This window comes from Lepeophtheirus salmonis, chromosome 10 (assembly GCF_016086655.4).
Source record: "Lepeophtheirus salmonis chromosome 10, UVic_Lsal_1.4, whole genome shotgun sequence".
Lineage (NCBI taxonomy): Eukaryota > Metazoa > Arthropoda > Copepoda > Siphonostomatoida > Caligidae > Lepeophtheirus > Lepeophtheirus salmonis.
Genome location: NC_052140.2, coordinates 16,844,829 through 16,870,345, shown reverse-complemented (window position 1 = coordinate 16,870,345; position 25,517 = coordinate 16,844,829). Strand labels below are relative to the sequence as shown.

The 25,517-nt window shown below is 29.9% G+C and overlaps 1 protein-coding gene across 2 annotated transcripts in view; it reads right to left on the bottom strand.

Annotated features, from left to right (window-relative positions):
- LOC121125560 (innexin inx2-like) overlaps window positions 1-25,517 on the bottom strand; it is a 139,893-nt gene that overhangs the window by 1,559 nt on the left and 112,817 nt on the right. For both annotated transcript variants that reach the window (XM_071891493.1, XM_071891492.1), the window contains exons 5-7: window positions 6,788-6,930; window positions 1,229-1,410; window positions 173-358 (exon numbers count right to left, since the gene is read on the bottom strand). In XM_071891493.1, coding sequence (XP_071747594.1) covers window positions 173-358; window positions 1,229-1,410; window positions 6,788-6,930 — 511 coding nt within the window. The remainder of the gene's footprint in view (window positions 1-172; window positions 359-1,228; window positions 1,411-6,787; window positions 6,931-25,517) is intronic.

Sequence of the window (25,517 nt, the reverse complement as noted above, 5' to 3'; positions counted from 1 at the left end):
GACATTCATTAATTAGTAAATAGTTATAAAATTATTTTTTATCACAAATAAGGGGGGAAATTAGTTTGCTTTATTGATGACGTGTCACATATGTTTAATTTCGATAAAGTCGAATATAATTTGACTACATTTCTATGACTCCATAATCTATGCGTAATTATTCTTCAAATACCTGACATGAGGCATCATAATCACAGCAAGTCTGTAAAACAGATGAATGGCAGTTGCAATAGTGACTCCGAATAGCCAAAACCAGAGAAGTACGTATATTTTTTCATTGATGATATTAAGTGATAGCACACATAGACTATTAAACTTTTGTTCCCCGGCTGCTGTTCCGACGCTGTGGAAAGTACAACTGAAACAAAAAATCATATTAGTAAATTATATTATACAAGAAAAATGGGGCATTTCAGAACCAAAACGACCACTGGAGTGAAGGACATATTTGAGAGTTAGTTAATATTTTTCATGATGAAAATACCACTTAGATATGAAAATTCTAAAGTTTTAATATAAATTTGTGTATTACTGGAGATGTGGGTGTCTAAAGTTAGTAAAATATTAAATATTTAAATAAAAGTCCCAAAAATATTTGTAGACTAAGGATTTGTGTACCATTGCCCAAACTTTGCTCACTTTGACCTATATAGGAAAAATTGCTCATTTTCCACCTTTTTTTTTGTGAAAATTGCTAATTATTTTAAACTGGCTTAGAAAAAATAGAGAAAATTTCAGTTGAAGTGGCGTCACTATACCTTTTTTTTTTTTTTGGGGGGATGGAGGCTGAACCACCCGAAAAATTTCTGTTATATCCCTCCTCCCTATTTTTTTCCTTGGTCTCTTTCTACATCCCTTTTTCTGTCTTTTTTCTTCTACTTTTATTCTTTGTTTCTATTCCCCTCTATACAGCTCACCCACCCGGACATCCTCTAATAGTATAGAAATAAACCTATTTGTTTATATAAGTTAAACTAAAACGGCGTTGATAATTTTTGGGGCCTAGCCACCCCTTCAATAAAGAAAGCTAGCAAAGCCCCTACTCAGCTATATTACAGAGAAAAATCAGCATTTAAATATTACGGATGGATTATTTTTTCATATTGAAGAAATCTACCTGATTTTTTTTAGTATTTTCATATATAAATAGTATTAGCCTTCTACAAAAAGATGTTTTTTTTTAATTTTTTGGACGTTATGGCCTGGAATGACCCAAATGCAATCTCACCTTGTTACTGTTGGAAAAACTGTACACATTGGATTAGGAAGATCCCTTCTTCTAGAATGCGAAAAACTATAATACTTTAAAACTTGTGATCCATAGAGCATAAATCTTCCACCAAGAAATATATCCGTGAGATAGATATTTGATACATCAACAATAAAGTTTAGAACCTCACATATGAAAAACTAAAAAAAAAAGAGAATAAAAAAAATTACATAATGTGTAAAACTTTACCGATTAAGGGTCGGTCTTATACATACAAATTGTAGAATTTTATAATACTACATCTATGCCTTCATCATTAATATTTGGAAAGCTCCTTTATCAAAAGGCTTTAAAAGGCCTTTTGAAAAATGTACCCCACAAATAAGTGTAATGCTTAAATTTATTCATAATAATTCTTTTTATATTTAAGGAAAAAAATATGTCCTCAAAATCATATATAAATTAAAAAAGTGACAGATTTATGATCACACAAAATTAAATCATTTTTCTTCAAATATGATCATGTTTCATTCAATGTTTGTAGTCATTTTCCATTCCCCTCTCCTTGTCCACAATTAATTCCTCATTTATTTTATCATTGATTGATGGCATCGTTTTATTGAATCATATGTGATTATATTTATCTCTTTATTTTATAGTTAGCATTACTCATATTTCTTCCCTCACGACGCGACGCCTCAGTTTGACAATGGGTATTTTGTCTAATGTGGTTTTAAGAATAAAATATTAACTATACAACTTTGCTTTGTCAAATATGTTTTTAATACAAAGTGTTTTATTTGTTTTCTTTATTAAGTACACCGGAGGTTGAATGGAGGCTCTTTAAGCTATAATACAAAGTTTTTGAACGCCCATAGGATTCACATTTGAAAAGAATTACTTTTTTTAATATCATTGAATGATAATGCTTACCATTTAATCTAACCATGCATTTTGAAGTTTGACTTATTACGTATAAAATATGTAGTTACTAAGGAATTTCCTTTGAATATATTTTTAAGTATTTTTGTCTTACATTCGGATATATAAATTATTTTTACTTATAACTCTTCAGTAATGTATAACCCAAGGTTGATAGAAATACAAGATTAGACCATAATGAATTTGCTAGAATTTTCAGTTTGATGTATTGTACCGACTGCTTGGCAAGACAGACTGATTTTGACAGAACACGTAACAAATCATATTGTATAACGTCACTATTGCTAGAATTTTCAATTTGATGTATCGTACTGACTGCTAGGCAAGACCGCAAGACATACTCATTTGGATAAAACCCACAACTAAACATACTCTATGACCTCACTAATAAAAGCATGGTGGAAGTCAAACATCAGTCGTACATGCATTATGTTATATGTAAACTTGTATTTCTTTAACCTCGGTATAACCGACCAAATTTTTTAATTATTTTACCCTTAGCTTAAGCAATAAATTTTGTTTTATTGTTATTCAGTAACATGGTTTAGCACGTGTTATCTTAATTTTATCATGCAACCTTTTTTACAAAAAGAAAAATAATTAAGGGCAAAAATCAATTCGTAGTTGGCCAATTCATCCGAACTATAGAAATAATGTTCAATATCTCTTTTGGAATGTTAACAGTTTAATAAGAGAGAACAAATTAACGCTTAAACACTAATAGGAAGAAAATAAGCGGAATCATCGACAGGCGACATACAAAATACAGTGTAATTTTTTGTTAGATGAAGAAAAAATTTCATATTTTATATATTTCAATAAATGAATTCGGTTGGTTACTCTTAGTTTTGTTTATTGTATATACTCCAATTACATTTACATAAATAATTAGAACAAAAGCTGATGCGGGAAATGATTTCAAAATGGTTAAATTATACATTAGAAACTAAATTTCTAATATTTAATCTGTATCGCTAATTATGAACAAACACAGTAATTAGGGTGTTACTTCACTAGTAGCTATACAAATGTACACTGCATACATCAGCTGTCTTAGGAGAGCGGTTGCTGAAACATAAATTTGATTTTTTATTGTAACCAGTAAACATTTTGAATGACTTTTTTATCAATTTGAAAATATTAAATTACTTTTCTGATCTCGTTAAGTTGAATATTAACAAGATATACACTAAATCTTTTAATCGTTCACCACTATAGAAATTTGACACATGAGGATTTTTTTTTTTTTCAAAAACAAATTTATAATTATTTTATAAATGTCAAATAAAAAGAAAATAAAACTTTTTGACAAATTATTCCAATACTAATTTTGAAATATTACAATGTTTTAGTTGAGGTTTTTTTCTTATAAAAAAGGAAATGTTTACTATTGATATTAATAAGTAAAAAACTTATATAAATTTAGACATCAACCATTGCCATTTGCCAACGCAAAATTTTAAATACCAAAATATAGCCACTGGTTGGAAGGGTCACAAATTAAAAATAATTTATTGTTTAGTACAATAACTAGATATATGCCAATTCTCAAAATTCTTGCAAGGGTAAATATTATAAATAAAAGAATATCAGGGGAATTAAAAATAAATCCATAATTTTTAATGGACCCCCTATTAATTTTTATCTTTTTGGTAACCAAAACAGTGCATACATGAGAGTAGGTCTCGAAAATTTCCATTATTTTATTTACATTTCCGACAGTTATTGTTTTAGTGAGTCGTACATCGTTGATATCAAAATTACAGGAACAGAATCAACAAAACCAAAATTGCGCGTTTCACACTATTCACATTTTTGGCCTCCATGCTTGCATTTTACCCTTTATCGAAGAAAAACAACAAAATATGGCGTATTTTCTCTTTCCAACTGGTGCACATTGTACAGTTGGACGTGCACTCAAATTATACAGATTCAAATAATAACAAATCTGTCAAAAAAAATTTTAAGACAGAAATCATATGTTTCTAAAGGAGCTTATACAAAACGTCGATTGTCAGAACGTCGACAGAAAGAACCTTGACCGACAAAACGTCGAATGTAGAATATAAAATAAGGGGCTTCTCAACTGATGTTGCGATATATCCCATTCAGACATTTCCCACCTGAAGTATACCTCCATCACCACTCCTATATAAACTACTAGAAAAGGCCCCTTCCAACCCCCTTATAAAACCTGAATGTTGGGATATTTTTGGCCGTCCCCAAAATGGGATAAAACTCACTGCTACTACTTAAGCAACCACTAAGAGCCCCTCACAACCCCTCATTTACAACCTAAGTGTCGGACCCGTTATGGGATGAAACCCATGGCCACTATTTAAGCAACCACGAAGAGCCCCTCCAACCCCTATTTACCCCACAACTGTTGATGCTAATTTTGGGTACAGCCTGGCCCAAAAATGGGATGAAACACAACCCCACTTTTTAAGCAACCACTAGGATCCCACTAAACCCTTCATTTACGCTCCAAACGTTGGAGCTGGTTTGGGGTACAGCCGGGCCCCAAAATGGGATGAAATCTACTGCTGCTGCTTACATTTATCCTCTCCCTCGATTTAAATCCCAAAGGCCCCTGAAATTTGAGGGTGTTTCGGGGTTCATCTCATTTTGGGATCTGGTGGTACCCAAAAGCAGCCCAACTTCCTTAATATAAATTAAAGTGTTTGATAAGTAGTCTTTGAAGGTAACTTATATGCCGCTGGTGGGTTTCCTTCCTTTTTGGGATCCGGCGATACATGAAAACATCCCAACTTTCGAAGTATAAATGGAGGGGCATTACTGTTGTTTAAGTGGGGTGGGGGGATGTTTCGGGCGGGAAATATTTGCAGAGTAAATGTTGCAGCACCTTAAAAATGAATCCAAAAAGTTTGAAAATATTAATAAAAATTATCTAATGTCTTTAATAAATATGAAAATATTGATAATTTAGAAAATGTAGGTTGTATTGGTCCGAATTTATAATTTCACATTTTCTATTTTATGTGTATAAGAAAATAACAGAATAAATAAGAATATTTAATAGGTATTAACGATATAACTATTAATTTTCGTGGAATAAATTAAGGTGTTTAGAGAGGCCCTTAGTTAGTTAAGAATTTATTGCTGTTTACATTAGTACATACATACATTATAAAATTATATATATATGTATGCATTACACAACTATACATGCATACGGCAAAGAACACCACAACACAAAAGGGTATATATGCTACTTCAGCAGAAATTGATCTTAAGTTCTGTTTAATTTTATAGTTATTATCAATAATTTGTTGGATTTTTGACCATTTAATAAATTTGAGAATAAGAAGATATTCATCTTCTTCTTGCATTGCTTGGTATCTCTCATATGAGAGCTATGGGCATCTGTTAATAAGATGGCCTGCACTTTGTGGTTCTTCCATGCAAATATTGCACATTGTACTTGTAGTTTTTTATTTGCTCATATGGGCTAAAACTGGCTCATGACCTGTGTTTACTTGAACAAGTGACTTCATGTTTTAACACGAAAGTTTAATACTCTTTCTTTTGTTTTGGTTTGTTCAAAATGTGATGTGAAATTTTTTGCACCAAACTTCGAAAAACAGATCTCATATTCTACAACTCAGTTTATATTTTTATCTCGTTTTAGGGGGCTATGGACTCAAAATGCCCCCTTATGTTACGGCACTTTAACATTCTAAATTATGCGAGGACAATTAAACAAATATAGGTTTGAAGTATATTTTTATATTGGGTTAAGTAAAACGTTCTGAGCGTTTTTCGCTAGATGTCTTTAGTGAACTATATCTTACGAATTAATAAATTGCATAAAAAACAACAACCTTAAAGAATGCTTAAAGGTTAAGCGTACACTAAAAAATAAAGTTCATTTCCAGTTTTGTGTTTGGTGAAGCCAGTTGTGTGTTACAGCGTTCCAAAATGGAAATAAAAATTCTTTAGTGTCGCCACTGCCAAGGTGAAAAGGCGGAGCAGGCGGTCAAAAAATGTGCTGCTTATGTACCCAATACAGTATTGAATGCAATAGCAAAACCGTGGTTCCAACGATTCTGCTTTGGTAATATGGACATCGAAAAGGTCGATAAAATAATGACAATCGTCGTGTTTGAACGGTATGTGAACACTTATACCATTGGCATGGAACTTAGGATTAGCCAAAACACCGTTTGGAACCATCTAAATTGGATACTCCTAAATATGTTAATTTTGTTATCAAAATTTTGAGCTAAAAAACGTACAAAACTTTTTAGTTCACCTATTATATCAACCTAGAGCAATATTTATTTATGCAAAAGGCGTTGATATATAATGCTTAGAGAGGGAACAAGACTCTACAAAATGGCATATGGTCTTAATAGTTTCATTATACAATGTTGTTTGAACAATCTAAGGATAAATACATAAAAAATAGCAAACGTCCCAAATTGTTAATTTTATTATGATAAAAATGTGTTTGGTCGACATACATAGATAGGAAGAAAATCCACATAAAAAAATCATTCACAAAGCCTGACGTCTCACTATACCCATTATAATATATATTCTAAGATGTATGCTTTCTTGGAACAATAAAACAAACAAATATTATTCTAATAGCATAATAATAAAAATAACCTGTAAAAAGTATCCGTTGTTGTGGTGTAGAGTGCTGTGAAAAAAATTAGCATATTTTCTTGCCACAGCTTCTCGATACAAGGCATTTTCAGAGTTGTCATCACATTCTTCTGGTAGTAGAACACTATTCTTTGCGTCTTTTCCTAAGAAGAAAATTTAAATGAAATATCCAAAACGATTGTTAAATTTATTTTAGTTTGAGAAAAATATTTTATCATGTAAAGTCTCTTAATTAGACGTGAAAAAATGTCATTTTACTCCAAGTTCAATTCAAGTCTCAAGTTTTTAATCCCCAGTCCAAGTCCTTTTTTTTAATTCGTACAATTAAGTCGGACAAATCCATAAAACAAAAAAGTGATGCACGCTTTACGTGGTTAATCAAATTTTCCTAACTTTTTTTTCTTTTTTTTCATAGGACAATTTTAGAAAAATATTTTTTATACAATTTTTATAAAATAAACAAATGTCTCTAAATTTTTTTAAATTTCGAATAACTAAAAATGTCTTTATTGTATCTATATTCACTTAGTGAATAGTTTTTGCTTTATTCTCATAATTTGATCTGGATGTGGGATCTAGAGATGACATTGAAAGGAAATGCAATTTTACAAAGGTAATTTTTAAGCCATATGAGAACTATTGGACACCAGTCGTAATGGAAATTCGAAAAAGTTAATAATCAAACTAATCTAATGTAAGATTCAAAAAATACACAAACGACGTGTTTTCTAAAGTTATCAAAGTTCAATGAAATATTGATGGGAAATTTGTGAGTTGTTAAAATAGGATGAAAAGTTTTATTGAATAATAAAAAATAAAATTTTATCATAGTTTTGAAATGGATCGAGTCCATGTATCATACAATTTATTTTTTTTCAGATCAATGTACAAGAAGAGGAATCATCCTTGATATGTTGCTATACATATATTACCCTAAAAGTCGTCTACATTAAAAACATTTTCTCTTTTTTTTGTAAAATAAACCTGACCTTTCGAAGCATAGAGTTTTTTTTTACCGAAAAACATTCACAGTTTGTTTTATTTGACTTTTTGGTATATAACAAGGATATCACCAACCTGGTACTAAAATCTTAAGTATATATATTAAGGTTCTTCCAGTTATTCAATAAATACTTTTATCGAGTCTAGTTCAAGTTCTTCAGTTTCTTTTGAGTACACTGCAATTTCATATAGGACTTAGATATTTTTTTTATTTAATTAAAGACTAGCATTTGAGTTCAAATCGAGTCGTACATCTTAGCCTTCGAGTCCATGTCAATTATCGAGTCTTTAAATGTGAGATTAAGTCGAGTCACATGTATAGAGTTTTAACCGTATAACATTAAACGTATTATATTTGAAACATGAGTTTTGAAATCCTTTATTTTTTTTAGCAGTTTGCCATTTTTGGACTTAAAACATTATGAATACAATAGCAAATATATATTTTATGGTAATTTTTTTATATTTTAAATGCAAATTTCTTACGCATGACTTTTCAGATTTACTAACGTATTGCCATATCAAAAAATTGACAAAAACCTTCTTGTTTTTTTCTTTTTGAAAAATTAAGAAATCTAATTATAAATATACATGAATACAGTTTACAATTATGCAAATACGTTATAATTTATATTTCTACATCATTTCTGAACGCAGTGATTAGTTTTGAAAACGAAAAATTGAAATATTATTTTTCTTGAATATCTTGAATAATAAAAACAAAAAAAGAGGATTCAGCTACACAGGCTGTAGTCCAGAAATTGGCCAAGAATTGTTTTACTTATAACAAAATAAACATAAAACTGGAGTACTGATACTTGGTTGAAGACATAGTACTTGGTGAATTCCTTGTCAAATCAACCAAAAAAAAAAATAGCTTAAAATGCTTAAATTCATGAGTAGAAGTTTATTAAATTTCAGCCCATAATTATTCTTTGTTCATTAGACGTAAATATACGTCCAAGTACCTTTTTTGGACTAAAATTTTCTGCGTCGCTTTAATGTTTTATTACCAGACGTTTCTGTTTTTTGTAAACTGTTTTATTTAAAAGAGCTTAACTTTTAAAATTTGTGAATTAACTATTTTGAAGTGTAATAGTCGGATAAATGAAATCAAAAGAAAAATATTTAAATGTCTTATTACCTGAATTTAGATTTTTTTTATAAAATAGGAATATACCCTCACCAGTACTTAATCAAAAACATAAAAAATAATTAACTTTAATATTGAATTGAAGTTCAAAGTTTTCAAATTAAGATAAGCTATGTTTTCTTTAAAATATCAATATTTATACATACATTTAAATACAGGGGTGATGTTTAATGGGTGTACTTGTTCTGTTTTCTAAATTTGACATTTCAGATTTTTGACTAAAAAACATACATAAAGCAAATGAAAGATTTTGCCAAATTCTTTGGACAAGCTTTCAAACTCAAAAATATTCATTTGGCCCATCCCCCTATTGAATAATATTCGAATAATTAGAAACTGGACTCCATTTCTATAGGATTAACCAAGCTCTTGGTTATTTCTTTAAGCGTACTATCCTTACACGAATTTATAATACAGTATCTTGAAATTGGAGTATAGCCTCCTAAGTATAACTAAGAGTTTTGGCACTTATTTGTTTAAATTTAGAAGGTTTTCACTACTTTATATAGTATTAAACTGCCGTCAAGTACACTTTAGCCAAATATAAACTCATTGTAGTTTTTGGAAACATTCAATGAATATATAATGGGCTATGATTGTTTTTTTCTTTTTAAAGTAAAAATATATTTCTTAGACAAAAAGTTATGATCACTTAATCTCAATATTGATTTACAAAACTTATCCCTGTGAGAAACTATGACCTGTAAGTATAATTATAAGCCGTTACAAAAAACAAATACACTTGGAACAAAAGACTTACAGCTTTATAAAAAAGACTAAATACAAAAAATTAATTTATTTAAAAGTTTATTAAGCTTTGTTGCCTTAAAAAATATAATAAGAAGCTTGTTTAAATATGAACCTTTTTGAATTTCAAGGCATGAAATGATGCACTCTGTTGGCATGAAAAACATAAATTTTGGAAATATCTGTTTCATTTGGCGCTGTAAAAAACTAAAATTCCATCAAAAAAAAAAAAAAAATTAGCAAAATTCCTTTAAAGCATAGAAGCATGGCACCGCCTTGTTGAAACCACATGTTTGCCAAGTACATAGCTTACAATTAGGACCAAAAAATATGTTATCATGGAGCCATAGCGATTTCTATTTTTAGTAACGTTGCAATTATTATCATCAACGAAAAAATATTGTCCAATGATACTTCCAGCATGAAATCGCACAAAACAGTAATTTCTTCAGGATTCAATGATATCTTGTGAAGCACTTTTGGATTCCTGCCTTACCCATAAACCATATTTTGCTTATTAAAAAAGCCATTGAGCCGAAAATGAGCTTCATCAATGAAGACCAGATTTGGCTATCAAAATCAACATCAGCATTGAACTGTTATTTGAATACAAATTTGGATAATTCTCATTCGCTAATCAAGTTTATATTGCTCCATGAGGAAATGTATACTAATGAAGTTTCTAATTGTCAAAGGAATACAAAAAGTATGGGATCTTTTTTTTCTTGAGCTGATTTTTTTTTTTTTTTTAAGCGTCCGTTATGAAACCTCCTTTATAATTTGATTACTCCCCCACTTGCAAAGCCAATTTTTGTTATTCACAAAGTTGTCATCCTTCTATTTAAATCTTCAATTTCCAAAAATGAACTCTGCCATAAAAACTCACATAGAATAATAAACGATGACCTATAAGCAATATTGTAAGCCCCATCCCCTCCCCAAGTACAACTTATATATCCCTTACTAATCAACATTTGTAAGCAAACTTCATATATTTATGTGCATGTAAGATCAATTTGACTGAAATGCTTTCTATTCCATTCATGTTAGAGAGGGAGTATAATTAAGAAATGAGAATAATCCCGAAAATAATTCCTTTGGGATTTACGATTCCGTCACCTTTTAATCCTATTGAGACGTTAGACATGTAGGTAAACTTTTATTTGATACGGGTTTGTCAATAAAAATGAGCTGAACCAAAGCTAATATTTTGTTGTGAGGAAGTTGTTTTCTCTTTTTATTATTAGTTTCGAAAGCAGAAATATCCATTATTATAATAAGATATTTTTTGGAAAAGATTAAAGTATTACATCTTCTAAAAAAAAAAATTATTTATCATACATCGTTATAATAATTATTATGCAAAAAAAAAGTCATCATTTTAAATTTAGGAGATATAACTAGTGTTGTGTCAACTTGAGTCAATTCGAGCCAATTCGAGTATGAAAAAAATAGAAAAGGGGAAAAAAAGGAAATAGAAAGAATATCTGTGCAATGTGATTGTCCGCTGCCCATTTTTTAATTTATATTTATTTAAAATTTTAGTGTGTAGGTACTACAATTCAGTTTCCAATATTTTTTTTTGGAACTGGATAGGCACGAGTAATAAAGCTTATTTATTGGGTAAAATTCTGCTTTTTTAATGCTTTAAAGTAATTTTTAGATATACAATTAAGATTATAAGAGGTTTGTTCAAAAAGTAAGGTGAATTGTATTTTATAAGAAAAAAATTATTTTTTTATATCAATATTCATGTTCTACTTCAAAGAAATCCCCCTCAGATACAATCCACGTATGCCAACGTTTCTACCAATTCTCAAAGCACTTTTCATAAGCGCTATTCGGTATACTCTTCCAGTGATACAGTCCTGATCTCCTTAATCGTTGCAAATCTCTATCCATTCATATGTTTTCTCAATTATGGGAACATGAAAAATTGACATGGGGCCAAATCTGGTGAATGTGGAGACCGAAGCATGACTGGGATGTTGTTTCCGAACGAATTATACGACGCGTCTTTTGGTCAAACTTAAGCAGTTTCGAAAAAAACTTCACTGACACTCGTATCATGCTCAAAACATTCGAAAAAGTTTATAGCGCGGGCCAACTGATTTGTAAATATGTCAAAACAACTTTTTTCACGGCTTCAACAATTTAATCTGTTGTTGACATGGTTGGGCGTCCAGAGGTAGGATCGCCATTAGTATCTTCCCAGGCATCTTGGAAGAGTTTGTACCCCTTTTAAACTTTTTTTTTTCAAACCAGTATACCAAATGTACTTTGCCCGCGAAATTTAAAAAGTCATTTAACTTTTTGAACAAACCTAGTATATTACAAAACGTCACAAAAAGTTTTGAACTAATTTATGCCTTTTTATAGAATATCTTAATATTCCAAAGGACATTTTTATTTACATCGGATGATTAGTTTAGGAAAAAATCCATTAAAAAAATCCTGATCGCTGATTGTACATGGAGTACTCAGAGAGGGGTCATAATTTTTTTAAACGTACTCAAAATAAGTTTTGAAAAAAATAGATGCAATTGATGATAACACAGGTGAACAATTAGGGGAGTGGGGAAATTAGTACATATGAATTGAAGAAAATAATCAAATTTATCTTTGAGCTATGATATTCCTTATCAGTATATATCAAAGAAGGTCCAAAGAAGAGTATTGCTTTTAATCATTTTTGATCCAAAAAATGGAAATATATGGAATTCAGAACAAGATATAAAAAATGAATAAAAACAGAAATTTTATTACTCGTATTCAAATTTGGGGATTGTTTTACGGCTTAAAAATGACTATGAACCATAATAGTTTTGAATTACTATATTCCAAGACATTTGAGAACTTAGATGACTGAGAAAAAAACTGAGATCAGTTTTGGAGTCTGAACTTAAAGATAAATTTCTTTTTTGCCTGATTTCGTTTGTACAAAATTAATGTTCCCTGTGTAATGAGTGTTTTGTCGATCCTTATTTAGGACTGAAGACTAGAGTCCCTTCCAATTTAGTCTCAATCCGGTCTAGTTCAATCATGTATATCAGTCCTAACTTATAAAGTTCGATCTTTCACAACGTAACTCAACTTCATTTCTTTTTTTTTTATCAGTTCTAGTACTGAGAGTCCAAATGACCGACGGTCTTAAAAACTGAGCTCAATGGCAAATTTAACCGGTCCTAACACTGAGCTGGACGGAATAAATAGGGATTGACACAACACTAACTGATAAGAATGCAGTATTTTTAGCTTTTCATACCTTTTTCATACTCTAAGTTCAATAAGAACTTACAAGAGGCGTCTGTAAGAGTATATTGTTTTTTGTAGGAGGTTTGGCTAATGGAATTAAAATAACAAAATCCAAAAATTAAATTTTTTTGAAAAAAATTCAAAAATCCATAGCTATTCACAAAAAAATTTCAGATATTAAATTTTTTGAAATTGTTTTCAAAAAATTGAATTTTTGGGGAAAAAAAATCAAAAAAAATCAAAAATTAAATTTTTGGGGAAAAAAAAAAAAAATCAAAAATTAAATTTTGTGGAGAAAAACTTCAAAAATTATTAAGTATTTGCAAAAACTTTAATTATTTGAAAAATATTTTTAAATTTTCAAATATTAGATTTTTGAAAAAAAAAACAATATTAAGTTTTCTTGTTAGACAGCAAAAATTCCTTTTTTTTTGGGGGAGTCTAAAAGCCCTCCCAGCCCAACTTTGTGGACACAAAAAAAAATAAAAACTTATAAAGTTGGGTCTTTGATAACGACATTCAGCTTTTTTTTTATTTATTCAACTTTTTTTTTATTTATTCAATATTTTTTTTTTTTATCAGTTAAAGTACTGATAGTCCGAAGGACCAATGGTATTAAACGACTAATAGTACCAGTACAAAGACTTGACTAGACGGAATAGACAACATCTGAAGCAACAATAATGAGATTGTCACATATGTGACTTTTCGTCGTCAAAGAGTTAGAAAAATCACAACTCTGAATTCAACAAAGTAATCCAAATTTCTTTATATCACGGTCTACTTCGCTAAAACAAAAGTACCCTATGTGTTTTATTGCCACCTGTCGATTCACTATTCTCCCTTGATACGTCATGGCTATTTCATAATGTATTCTTTTTAATATATAAATAAAGTAATAAGTTATTCTATACATATGCTCCGTTTCCAAAAGAACAGGAATACAATTTCTTGTTGATCCCTCGTTGTTTATAAATTTAAAAAAATGGTAAAAAGAGATACTATGTGAGTAATAGTCTTTCAGTATATAAGATATAAATAGCAATTGGTATGATTGACTTATTTGGCTAACTACCAGATGATTTTGGGCTTTTTTCTGTTACTTTTTGGAGGAAAGGTTGTGTGATACTATAAAGATAACGACGTGACATATATGAAGATGTCTACTACGAAAATAAGTATAGAGGAAGAAAAAAAATCATGATTGACTTCTACAAACATCCAGCTACTTATGAATATATTTGTAGGATTATGGACCGGATGATTTTGAGACCTTGCCAAGACTCAATTTTACATATCTTAAAAAAAAAATATGGAGAAAAAAAACATGGAATTTTAGAGAAATAAGATTTTAAATATATTAGATATAAGATTCTTGCATTATGTTCAACCTTGAGGGGGATAAAATATTATAAGTACATTAGGGTGGTTCGTTTTGATGACGTTTATTCAACTTAATCAAATCTGGAAATAGTTGTGTGTTGGCAGAAAAATAATTTATGTAACTTATGAGCTTTAGAAAGAGGGTTTTAGAAAGTCGAACCGAAACTGCAATATATTGATTATCGATCTCGGTTCATTTGCTTATTTTCGTTTGCTGTATTTTTTGGCATATTTATAACTTTTAAATGTTCCATTCACATAACTTTATTTAAGTAAAATACGTCGTTACCTTAATTGTATCACGCCACCCTTCCTCCGAAAAGAAAAAAAGGAAAAAGGCCCCGAATCATCTTGTAGTTAAATTGGGGTTTCCCCCACTTTACTTTGCCAAAGCTCCCTTACACTAATTAATTTGTAGCTGAGGTCTCCTTTTTACAATACATGTGTACTATGTATATGTAGACTGAAAGCAATCCTCAATTCTCCATCTTCATGTGCCCTCCCCCCCAGCCCTGTTACGGTCCCCACTTTGAAAAACATTGTTTAAGCAACTTTTATTTTGGGAGGCCCTGATGGAACTTGGGGGACTACACACACTGCGTATAAGGTATCTGTAGCCCTGTTTGTATCAAATATATTTTCCTGTACTCGAATTCTCTAGCAACACCCCTTATTTTAAGTGCCTGTTACCAATCGATAAAAGCTGAACCAAGACCCTTAACTGTTGAAATGAAGGAACTGATACCTGGACCGATAGAACACATGAACCTTAATACAATTTGCACAATTAATTCCCAAATTTTAAAGATCTCTTGCGTTTTCTGTTGTTCAAATAACAATTTTTTAGCCGGTGGCCGTTCTAAAACTGGAACTTTGTTGCGTAGTGTTATTTAAGGAGGTCATTTTTTTACTGTTTTCCCAATAAATATGTCGTCAGTTAACACAAAAGAAAACTAGAATGATTTTTTTTTCAAAATTGAAAGCTTACATTTGTATTCTTTGACAAATAATGGTCCATTTTGATCAATAAAATATTACTATTAACCTTTTGTAGGCGCTGAAAATCGTACTTAAAGTAGGTAAAACTGATTGTCATTATAGGAAAATGGAGGGCCAGAAAATAAATTTATTAAACTGTATCTCAAATTATTGGCTATTTTAAATCCTCTGTTAAATATATACTTGAATATTTAGATATTTCGGTAAAGGGAAGATTGAGTGAGGGTATTTTAAGAGGAAGAGAAGAAGAAGAGGAAATGATGAATCCGTCAGCCCCATGAATTATAGAGGGAAAAGTACTCCGATATGAAAAAATATATTATACCCATCTCCACACAAAAGCTATTTTGATTTTACAATCTATTGTTTCTCCATAAAATAAAACCAGGCATCTAGTAGAATTTTCTTTTAATATATTTACATTCATTCGAAGTGAAATACCATCTTTTAAATTGATCATGCCTAAGATAGTGTACCCCTCAGTGCTCAATAAGGAGCTCGATAGAACTAAGATTTGGACTTATTTCTTATAAATAAAGTATTTTCTATGTAAGCTTTGCAACTTTAGTGATAATAGCAACAAGAAGTGTGTCCTAAAATAGCTTGGACAGTGCCCTAGACACAAAAAGATTATAGATTTAATCAACAAGGGAGCCAAAGGCTACACAGAAAGTTTTGTACGTCATCCCATCTAACGATAACTGCGATGACGTCTTCAATACTGACCCAGTGAAGGCTTTAATAAAAAAAAAGGAAAAATACTCAAAATATGAATATATAAAATTTCAACTGGAATGAGAAACCATCAAATTACGTTCCAGAGTCTCGAAATTTGGCAAAGAGTAATTTTATATGGTATTTCACATTTTCCAATATCTCCCATCATTGACTTCTCAAATTCTGATTTTCGACCCACTCTATTCCGTATACAAATAAATGTATATACTTTTGTAATGTTCAACATTAACTATGTATATATTTTGCAAATAAATTTGATGGAAAAGCAGCGATATAACTTTGTCAACACTAAAAGCAAAGGCATGTCGTTGACAGGAAATGAAACATTATAATATCTTATGAAATATTTACGACTTCAATATAAATAAAATTCATACAAAAAAACTATATTAACTAACAAATGATGTAGGGAGTTCATATAGAATACGAGGAACAAATTATTTTGCTGAAAGATGACAAAAGCCACAACTGATGGAGTGACTTAGCTTTTAATGGACAACGCACTCGGAAGAAATTATTCTTTTGCACTCATATTCAGTTGCTTCTAAAGAAGAAAATGTCAATTATTTATCACAGCTAGTAATATGTAGATCCCTATGAAGGACTGAAGACTGCAGTCCAGTTTAGTCTCAATCCCCTCCAGTTCAGTTCCTAAAACTTATAAAGTTTGCTCCTTGATGACGTCACTCAATTTAATTTCTCCTTTTTTTAATCCCTTTCAATACAATTGTAGTCTGAAAGGCTGGTCCCAATACTTCATTTGCCTGGATTGAATAAATAAGAACTGACACAACAAATCACTATTTTATCCACTTTCAACCTCGACTGTCAAAAGGAAAAATAAACATTCGACAAAAACATATGGCAGGGGCGTCTGCAAGGGGTGGGCTGGAGGGGCTGTAGCCCCCAGCCCCAAATTAAGGATTTTTTTCCTTTTTACTAGAAAATGTAATATTTGAATTGAATTTTGAAAAAAAAAATTCCAAAAATTCATTTTTTGTGAATGGCTGTAGATTTTTGAAAATGTTTTCCAAAACATTTAATATTTAAAATTTATTTTCAAAAAGTTTAATTTTGTATGAAGAGCAGCAGTTTTTTGCAATTTTTTCGCAAAACATTTAATATTTGAATTTTTTTTTGATAAATTTAATATTTGAAATTTTTTTCAAACAAGATTAATTTTTTCGAATTTTTGTAATTTTTTTCAAAAAATTTAATTTTTTGGAATATCTTGGAATTTTTTCCAAAAACAATAATTTTCACAAATTTTAGTTTTCAAATTTTTTTTCAAGAAAATTGATAAAATAAATTCCCCCCCAAAAAAAAAAAATATATATATATGCATATATGATCCTGGATCCTGGACGCGCCTGTATGGTAGCTAGTCTTCTGTATTTTATTTGCTGTGAACTGTATATTATTTGTTAGAGAATAGTTCTTAGTAACTATTTTATACATTGAATTGATAATATGATTAATGACAGAGTATGAAATGATACAAATTCTAGTACAAATTCTGGATTGATATAGGTATATTAATATAATATAATAAATATACATTGCATATACCTTTTTTGAGTTCATAATAAGTAATCTTAGAATCAAGCAACAGTCAACGTACAAAAATGAATGAAAAAAGCTGGAAGTAAAATAAAATACATTTTTGTTTCCTAAAAAAAACAAGCTATATATGGACTTTAAGAGACAATTCTTAGGTAATATAAAATAATTGTAATAGTATTATTTTGACTTTTAACTTATCAGGGCAACTCCATCTTACCATTTTGGAATATTAAAAAAATGCTACAACAGCAAAATATACGTGTGTTGTATCGGTTTATAATATCGGACATACAATCGATCCCGTTGTAAGGCTCCTCCGGTTTATTCAATTTATGTCTTTGATATTCCGAATTTTGAAACACCCACTACAACAAATCATTTTAACTAATTGCAAGTTTAAGTACTAGTGATGGGAATTCCGGTTCTTTTTAGAGAACCAGCTCTTCCAGATCGGCTCACTAAAAAGATATGGCCATTTTAGCTCCCAAACAGCTTTTCAGATTTTTTGTTTCTTTAATATATATATTAAAATTGTAAAGGCTTCCGGAGGGGTGGAATGGAGAGGTTGAACCCTCCCAAATATCCAAATTCCCAAAAAATATTAATTCTGCAAAAATAATTTCCAAAATATTCAATTTTGAAAAAAAAAATATTCTACAAAATTTAATTTTGAAAAAAAATCTAAAAAATTTAATTTTCAAATTTTTTCTCAAAAAAAAATTAATTTTCTGTGAATAGCTAAGGCCCTTTCTGTATTACAACAATAACGTTATTTGAACACATATACAGACACAATTACAAGAACACGTATCAAATTTTACTGCGTAGTGCGTAAGTTTTCTTTCTTTGTTTAGTTTCTAGTAGGTATTACTGATTGACGAATTTGCACTCACAGACCATACTTTGTTCATTAGTAACATTGGTCAATATTTGATTATTTGGTTTAACTATTCTATAGCCTAAGACATTATTTTTTTGTGATATCAAGGCTGATGTCTTAGCATATTTATACAATAAAGATCTATCTACTCAGCAAAAACATAGTTCAAGAATTACCTAAGTATTTGTAACTGGACAGCAGTAAAAACTAAATCGCTTTATTATTTTTGGTAACCAGTCATGGTTATTTACAACTCCCCTTCCTTCAGCAGCACCTTTGAATGATCTCACTCCATTCAATAACATAATCAGTTATTTAAAGTTCCATAAAAATTGTGCAAATGTAACAATCAAGGCATTCTCGGCACATTTGTGGTACCTAGTAACTGAAGTATTCGTACCATTAACTTTATACTTCGATCAAGTTAGAAATGACATCAAAACATACTTGGTGCCAAAATTTAAGAAAAATACTCTGTAGTAAGAGGCATGGCTCATGATATTCCCTTCCAAATCAAAGAAACAGAAAGCAAAAAAAGTAGTTGGTTCTTAAAAATTAACGAAAGATCTATGTGTAAAGTGGTTACATATTTAATATTAAATTGATATTATTATTAAAAGGTGATAATTAGTAAAAAAGAAAATAACTAACAAAGAAAAACATTTATTAATTTTCTTATTCTTTTCTGAACTGAAGTTTAATAATGTTTTCTTTATTTAATAAACGGCCTAGCCGCGATCACAATCAAAGAAAGTAAAGTGACAAAAATATAAAATTGCATTGCAAGAAAATATTTATTTGATTATACAAATATGTTACTTTTCAAAATGTTTTTTTATAAAACCCTATAATAAAAAAGTGTTGCTTCATACACGTTTAGAAATTGCAATTGTGATAGAGTTAAACGTTTAATAAAATTGGGTAAAATTTTGTATTTGTTTTCTACTTACCTAGCTGCAGTACCAAAATAGGATTATGCTGATTCTAATCATGTTGGGGCAACTGAATTACTCTAAGCTAATCCCATAAGTTATCCTGGACTAATATTGTTATATTATTTATTTACAATTTTTTGAACAAATTTTAACTTAAAATTTTTGGAGCCCGGCCTGAATTTCCTATATAATATGTATTTTTTCTGTTTTTTCAATTAAAATTATCCAACCACAGTGATAATTTTTGGTTGATAAAGACCAAAAGTCCTTGAGTTGGGGGCGGGGAGGGGGTTACATCCCCTAAACCCCACTTCCTACAAACGTTATTGAACATAGATATATATATATATATATATACAGTATTAAAATCCAACAGATTATTTGATTTGATACTGTATTATAATTTATTAAAATTACTTAGTAATATTTATTATAATAAAATTGGTTATACCTTTGGTATTCCTATATAATGGCAAATCATAATTATAATAAGATGGCCAATATATACATACCTACATATACAAGATGTGCTCAGAAAGTAAGATGACTTTTTAAATTTTGCGGGCAAGATACATTTGGTTAGTCCAATTTGTTTTAGTATGTTAGCACACTCGCCACGAAAATATTTTTACTGATTCAGCTATATAATATGTTTAGTTTGTTTGTGGGAGGCATAACAATTACAATTGTATTCTGGGTTCTGCGATTTTTTGCTATTGAAAACATGGATCAAAGAATTTGCGTCAAATTTTGTGCAAAAAATGAAATTAAGTGCTCCAAAACAGATGAAATGTGGACAGTGAAACTTTTATGAGTCTAAAAATGATTACAAATCGTACAAACTCTTCCAAGATGGCCAAGAAGAAGTCCATGACGAGGCTCCCTCTGAACGCCCAAGCACGTCAACAACAGATGAAAACGTTGAAGGATTGAAAAAAATTGTTTTTGAAAACCGTCGATTGGATTGGAAAAAGTGTTGGCACAATTCTATTGTATCTGAAGGGGTATTACTTTGAAGGGGAAACCCTAAATATACATTTATATAATAAATAAGTCATCTTACTTTTAGAGCACACTTTGGATGTACAATGTTGTGTCAAATTTTGCTGTGTCTGAGTCAAACCAGCTCTGAGTAATTTTGCAAAAAGTAACCCCGGTCTTCCCTACTATCAATGACTTTTCTAACATCTGAAGACAACAGCAAATCATAATCTACGTACAAGAATGTAAAATAATAGTTAATGCCTATTTCATAACAAATACATAACAAAGTCATATCTCCAGGTAATACTGAGCAAATTATACAATATATATGTCATTTGTCGGCCTGCGACAAAGAAACGATTCATCTATTGTTTATTTTTGATTTAGCCACAGATGGAAATTTTATAACTGACCGATATCTTTTAAACTTTTCTTTTTCAATGAATTTATATTTTTACGTATTTATGTTTTAAATGACTTTTTTAATCTCAGAAACCCAGAAGAATCCTGGAAATCAATATAATCTTAACTAAGTTTTGTTTTTATATTAATGAATGGAATATTTCGAGATGTTAATGCATTGAATGTGACCCACGATACCCATATTTTCATACCTGTTCAGGTGAAAAATAAATTTTGGTACTTTACGTTATGTTTTTGACTAAAAATAATTCAGATAGTTTAGAAATTTGTGATTTTTTTAGATAGAAATATATTTATTCTTTCTTGTTTTATTAATAAAATTTTGTTTGAAGTAATGGATAGCAGAAAGAAAAAAAATAAACTCATTTTTCCTCCGTTAGATGTCCCTGGAATATCTCTTATTACTATTTTAGTTTTTAAAAGTGAAAAGTACTATGATAACAATGAAATACATTTTATTATTTTTGAATAAACCTATAAACATGTTTCGTTAGATTTAGTTTATTATTTAAAAACTTTAAACCTACGTTGAGGATCCCAACTGAAAACAATTTGAGAGGCTCAGTGTCTATTGCGTTGTTTTCTGGGAGATCCTGCACTTTGTAGCTTCCAGCCCTGTTAGGATATCTGGATCGCTACTAAATGTTTTTTAGTTATACAAGTGACCTTCCGGCTGCGAAAGACGAGTAGTAACCAGCGTTGGGGTATGGTATAAGGCTCAGTCAGTTCTATTGGCACAGGTTATCTCAAATCTAGCTTAATATCTTTCCTCCACCTATAATGTTGTCCACTCTAAATCTATCATACACTCTCATTCCTCGATTTTTAACTTACTAAGGATCTCTACAACCTAATTCCGGTCATGTTTTTATGACACATTGGTGTTGTAAGTAAGAGTTTTAGTGTCAATTGAATATAGTTAGTGAATAAAATCGGGTGTATTCTTTAGCTCACCTGTTAATTTGAGTTGGGGAACTAAACAGTAAATTTCTCCAAACCCCTCTCACAACTACTTGTTGAAAAAATATTGAAGCGTCATGAGAACATGTTAATTTTTGGCTTATTTTTTTATTAACAGGCCCAAAATACTCCCAATTAGCATCACTACATATAGTACCGTTTTAAATACGTTGGCTCATACGGAGAAAAAAAATGTTTTTCAGCTCTCCTGATCGTTTAAAACAAAAGGGATCCCAATATCATGGGAGACAATTACATTGTATGTATCAGTACACATGTAAACAACAGAAAATACTCCCCCGTATTGGCTGCAACTTAAGTAATTTTTTGTTCTGCTGTTCGTTTATTTCATGGGAATTCTATTCTGCATATCATCCAAGGCAAGGCTAAAAAGCCTACCTTCTATAAAAATTTTAGTACTCCGAAGATTTTAGAGGAAGAATCTTTAGAAAAAATATTTTCACCTTTTATGACCTAAAGGCCCAAACCCCCTTTTGCGATGGTATTTTTTTCTCCCCTTTTAAAAGAGCAACAAAAGATTTTATTGTTCCTAGACCCTGGCATCTTAAAAGAACTTTTATTAAACCAACCGATGAAGCTCAATGTATTTGTGAGTACTATATGAATTTATTAGGACTTTGAGAAAATTAGAGAAAAATAATTATATATAACCCTTTGTAAATTTTGGATGGTAGGAAATTACATCTGAATTTCCAATCTCTGCTATTTTTATCAAATTTTATAAGACATGGAAATAATTTGGGCATTTTTTTAAGAATATACTGCATGCTTTTTTGCATAGTAGGACTGTAAACATTCCGCAAACATCATGGGTCTGGAAAATGGACCTTTGAATTTAACCAAAGCTTCTATACTCTATGGATTATCTCAAAAGAAGAAACAGTCTCCACAGGAATCTAAAGCAATTGATCTTGCTTTATTAAAATAAGATGTATTAATTGCTGGAAGGCTTACATCCTATGAGCCAATATAACATTACGAACGTAGAACGGTTTTTTTTGGCATACGCTGCTGTATATATATAATCCTTTCCTTGAAAATCCCAAATACTGATGACAGATCCTCGATCCCGGAAGCAAAAGAAGCCAAATTATATCTATTGGTATCACTCCAATATTAGAAGCTACTAACATCAATGATCAGAAGTTTTAGGATTTCTAACCCGGACTCTTGATTGCTATTATTTATTTTGGTTTCAACTATTTTATATAGTAAATTTATGGATGTATTTATTAATGATGTTTTTGTATAATTATTGATGTGCTTAATTTTTTTTTTTCTTAATTTTAAATCAATGACACTTAGTTGACCCCACTGGAATACACTGCTTTCATAAAATAAGTTATTTAGGGTCTTTATTTTCCATCTGGCTTTTTAATAGGAATTTTGGAAAGTTCTTATATGAAGCAAATACTTTAAACTATAATTTTTATATATGTTTATTTAATAACGTAATTGCTTGCACATTTAAAAGAACGGTGAATAAAAAAAAAAAATATTCAATTCTGTAGTACTTGATCAGTTCCTAAATATTAAGTTTATTTTCCCTACCAAATACAGTGTTTCGACTTGGATCTGTCGAATAATTTAACCCTTTTTACAGGTTTCAACCTACTTTTGAATATGAAAAAAAAGAAGATATATGAATTGAATAAGGAATGTATAATATTTGTATAAAACTAAATATTTGTTGTCTAGTGTTATTTTTGATATAAAAGCTTAAAAAATGTTTAAGGCTATTTCAGAGGAAAAACATGTAACTGAATACTTTAATTACGACAATTATGATTAATAATTATTTAACAAATCTTAAGAAATACCGCAAAAGGGCAATGTGACAAAGGAAAAAAATATGTAATTTTAATTGTCATTCTTTGTAAAAGTAAAATACATAAAAATCTATCGGTTTCTTTACAAATCTCATAAAGTTTATTTTAAATAACCATTAATATGTAGTTTTAAGTAACAGAGTTTTGTAAGAAATAAGAGGTTAAGTTATCTAAAGACGGTGGCTTTTTATGTATGAGTAATGCCGGCTCTGTGGGATATCATTTATAGTTGATGAATCTCTATGTTAATAAAAATCATGTACCTCATGTTCCATATTTGAAGTAAAATATTCATTAGTGGATAGAACTTTTGTTATTAATGAGGTTACGTGATAATGACAAACCGTGAGTGCTATTTATAATTATCGATAATTTTCCTATCGAGAACTTGGCCGAATTGAAAGCGAAAAGAATTTTTTTCCTCTAATGTGTTTTTTTCTTCTTCTTTTAGACCACGAATTAGCTCTAAAATCCCCTTATATGACCCTACATATGTTTTTTTTCTGACATGCCTTTGTCTTACTCATCTATTTGATCAAATGGTGGCATTTTTGTACAATCTGATCGTTGATGGCCTTCACAACAGCATTTATAGGGATATTCCTCTTTCTTCTTTGGTGAGGGTTTCTTGCAAAATTTTCAAGAATGTTAAACTGGCTGAAAATACGGTAAACCAAGGCTTTGTTGATGGACAAATCCCTGCTGATACATATAGGGATTACCATCAGGAAGACATTTTAAACACAATTTTTTGTTTCCTTGCATTTCAATCATGTTGTTGATAATTTTAATAAAATAAAGTTAATCAAACCTTGAGGTATTTCTTTATTAAGCAACTACGTCGATAGAAAGACCTGCTACAACTATTTAAACTATTTTTCTTTTAATGTATGTTTCTTTAAACATAAACATGGGGATATATGGGGGTGGCCTGAAAATGTTCCTACAAAGATACAAGATTTTATAACTGTAACTGTGCATACTTCTCCCAACGATTCTCCGATCTCTGTAACCTGACCAAATAGTACTTGGCGTTTTTCACTGCAAAATAACTATTCACAAAAGTGATTCCATCTTCATTTGACAAAAATCATTAATAGTTTAGATGTAAGAGGGTTAAAAAAGGTTTATTGATGCTTTATATTCAAAATAATTGGTAAATTGAAATCTTAAGAGATTTTTTCCGCGTAAATTTTATTGTAATCTATATTCACACAACCTAACCAGCTTATTTTATTTAGATTTCTAAATTTATATAATAGAAACTAAATTGACCAATTATCAAGCATGATTGACCTTTTTTAAAGCCTTTTTTTTAAATTGAACTATAAAGTATATTCTTTAACTTCAGGTAGAATATAAATCACTTGAATAAAAAATATAAAAGATATTCGCTTCTGAATAAGGTCCTTCATTTTACTTTATTTTTTGGAGGTTATTTACATTTTTTATTAATTTTAATCCAGATAAAGTAATAAATAATTCATTTTTCAAATGTTTGTATCAATTTATATTTACTTTTATTTTCATCTATATAGTACTTTCATGTCGAAATATTGCACTTAATTGTTGTAATACCCTTAAAACTTGATTTTATTTTCAAGCTTTAAATGCCAAACTGATACCTTTTGAAAGTTTTAAGGTCATATTCGTGTTCTATGGCTTAAATAACAATAATAAATTTGGACTTCATCCTTCGGGAAAAAGTACTGTTGCAATGTTTAATTGGTTAAAAATACTTTATGATTAGCTTTAAAAAAAATTGCCTTCACTTTTCCAGAAAAAATAATTGTTTTTTCCCCCATTTTTACAGAAAAACACACACATCAGGTTACTCAAACGACTGTTACATAACAAT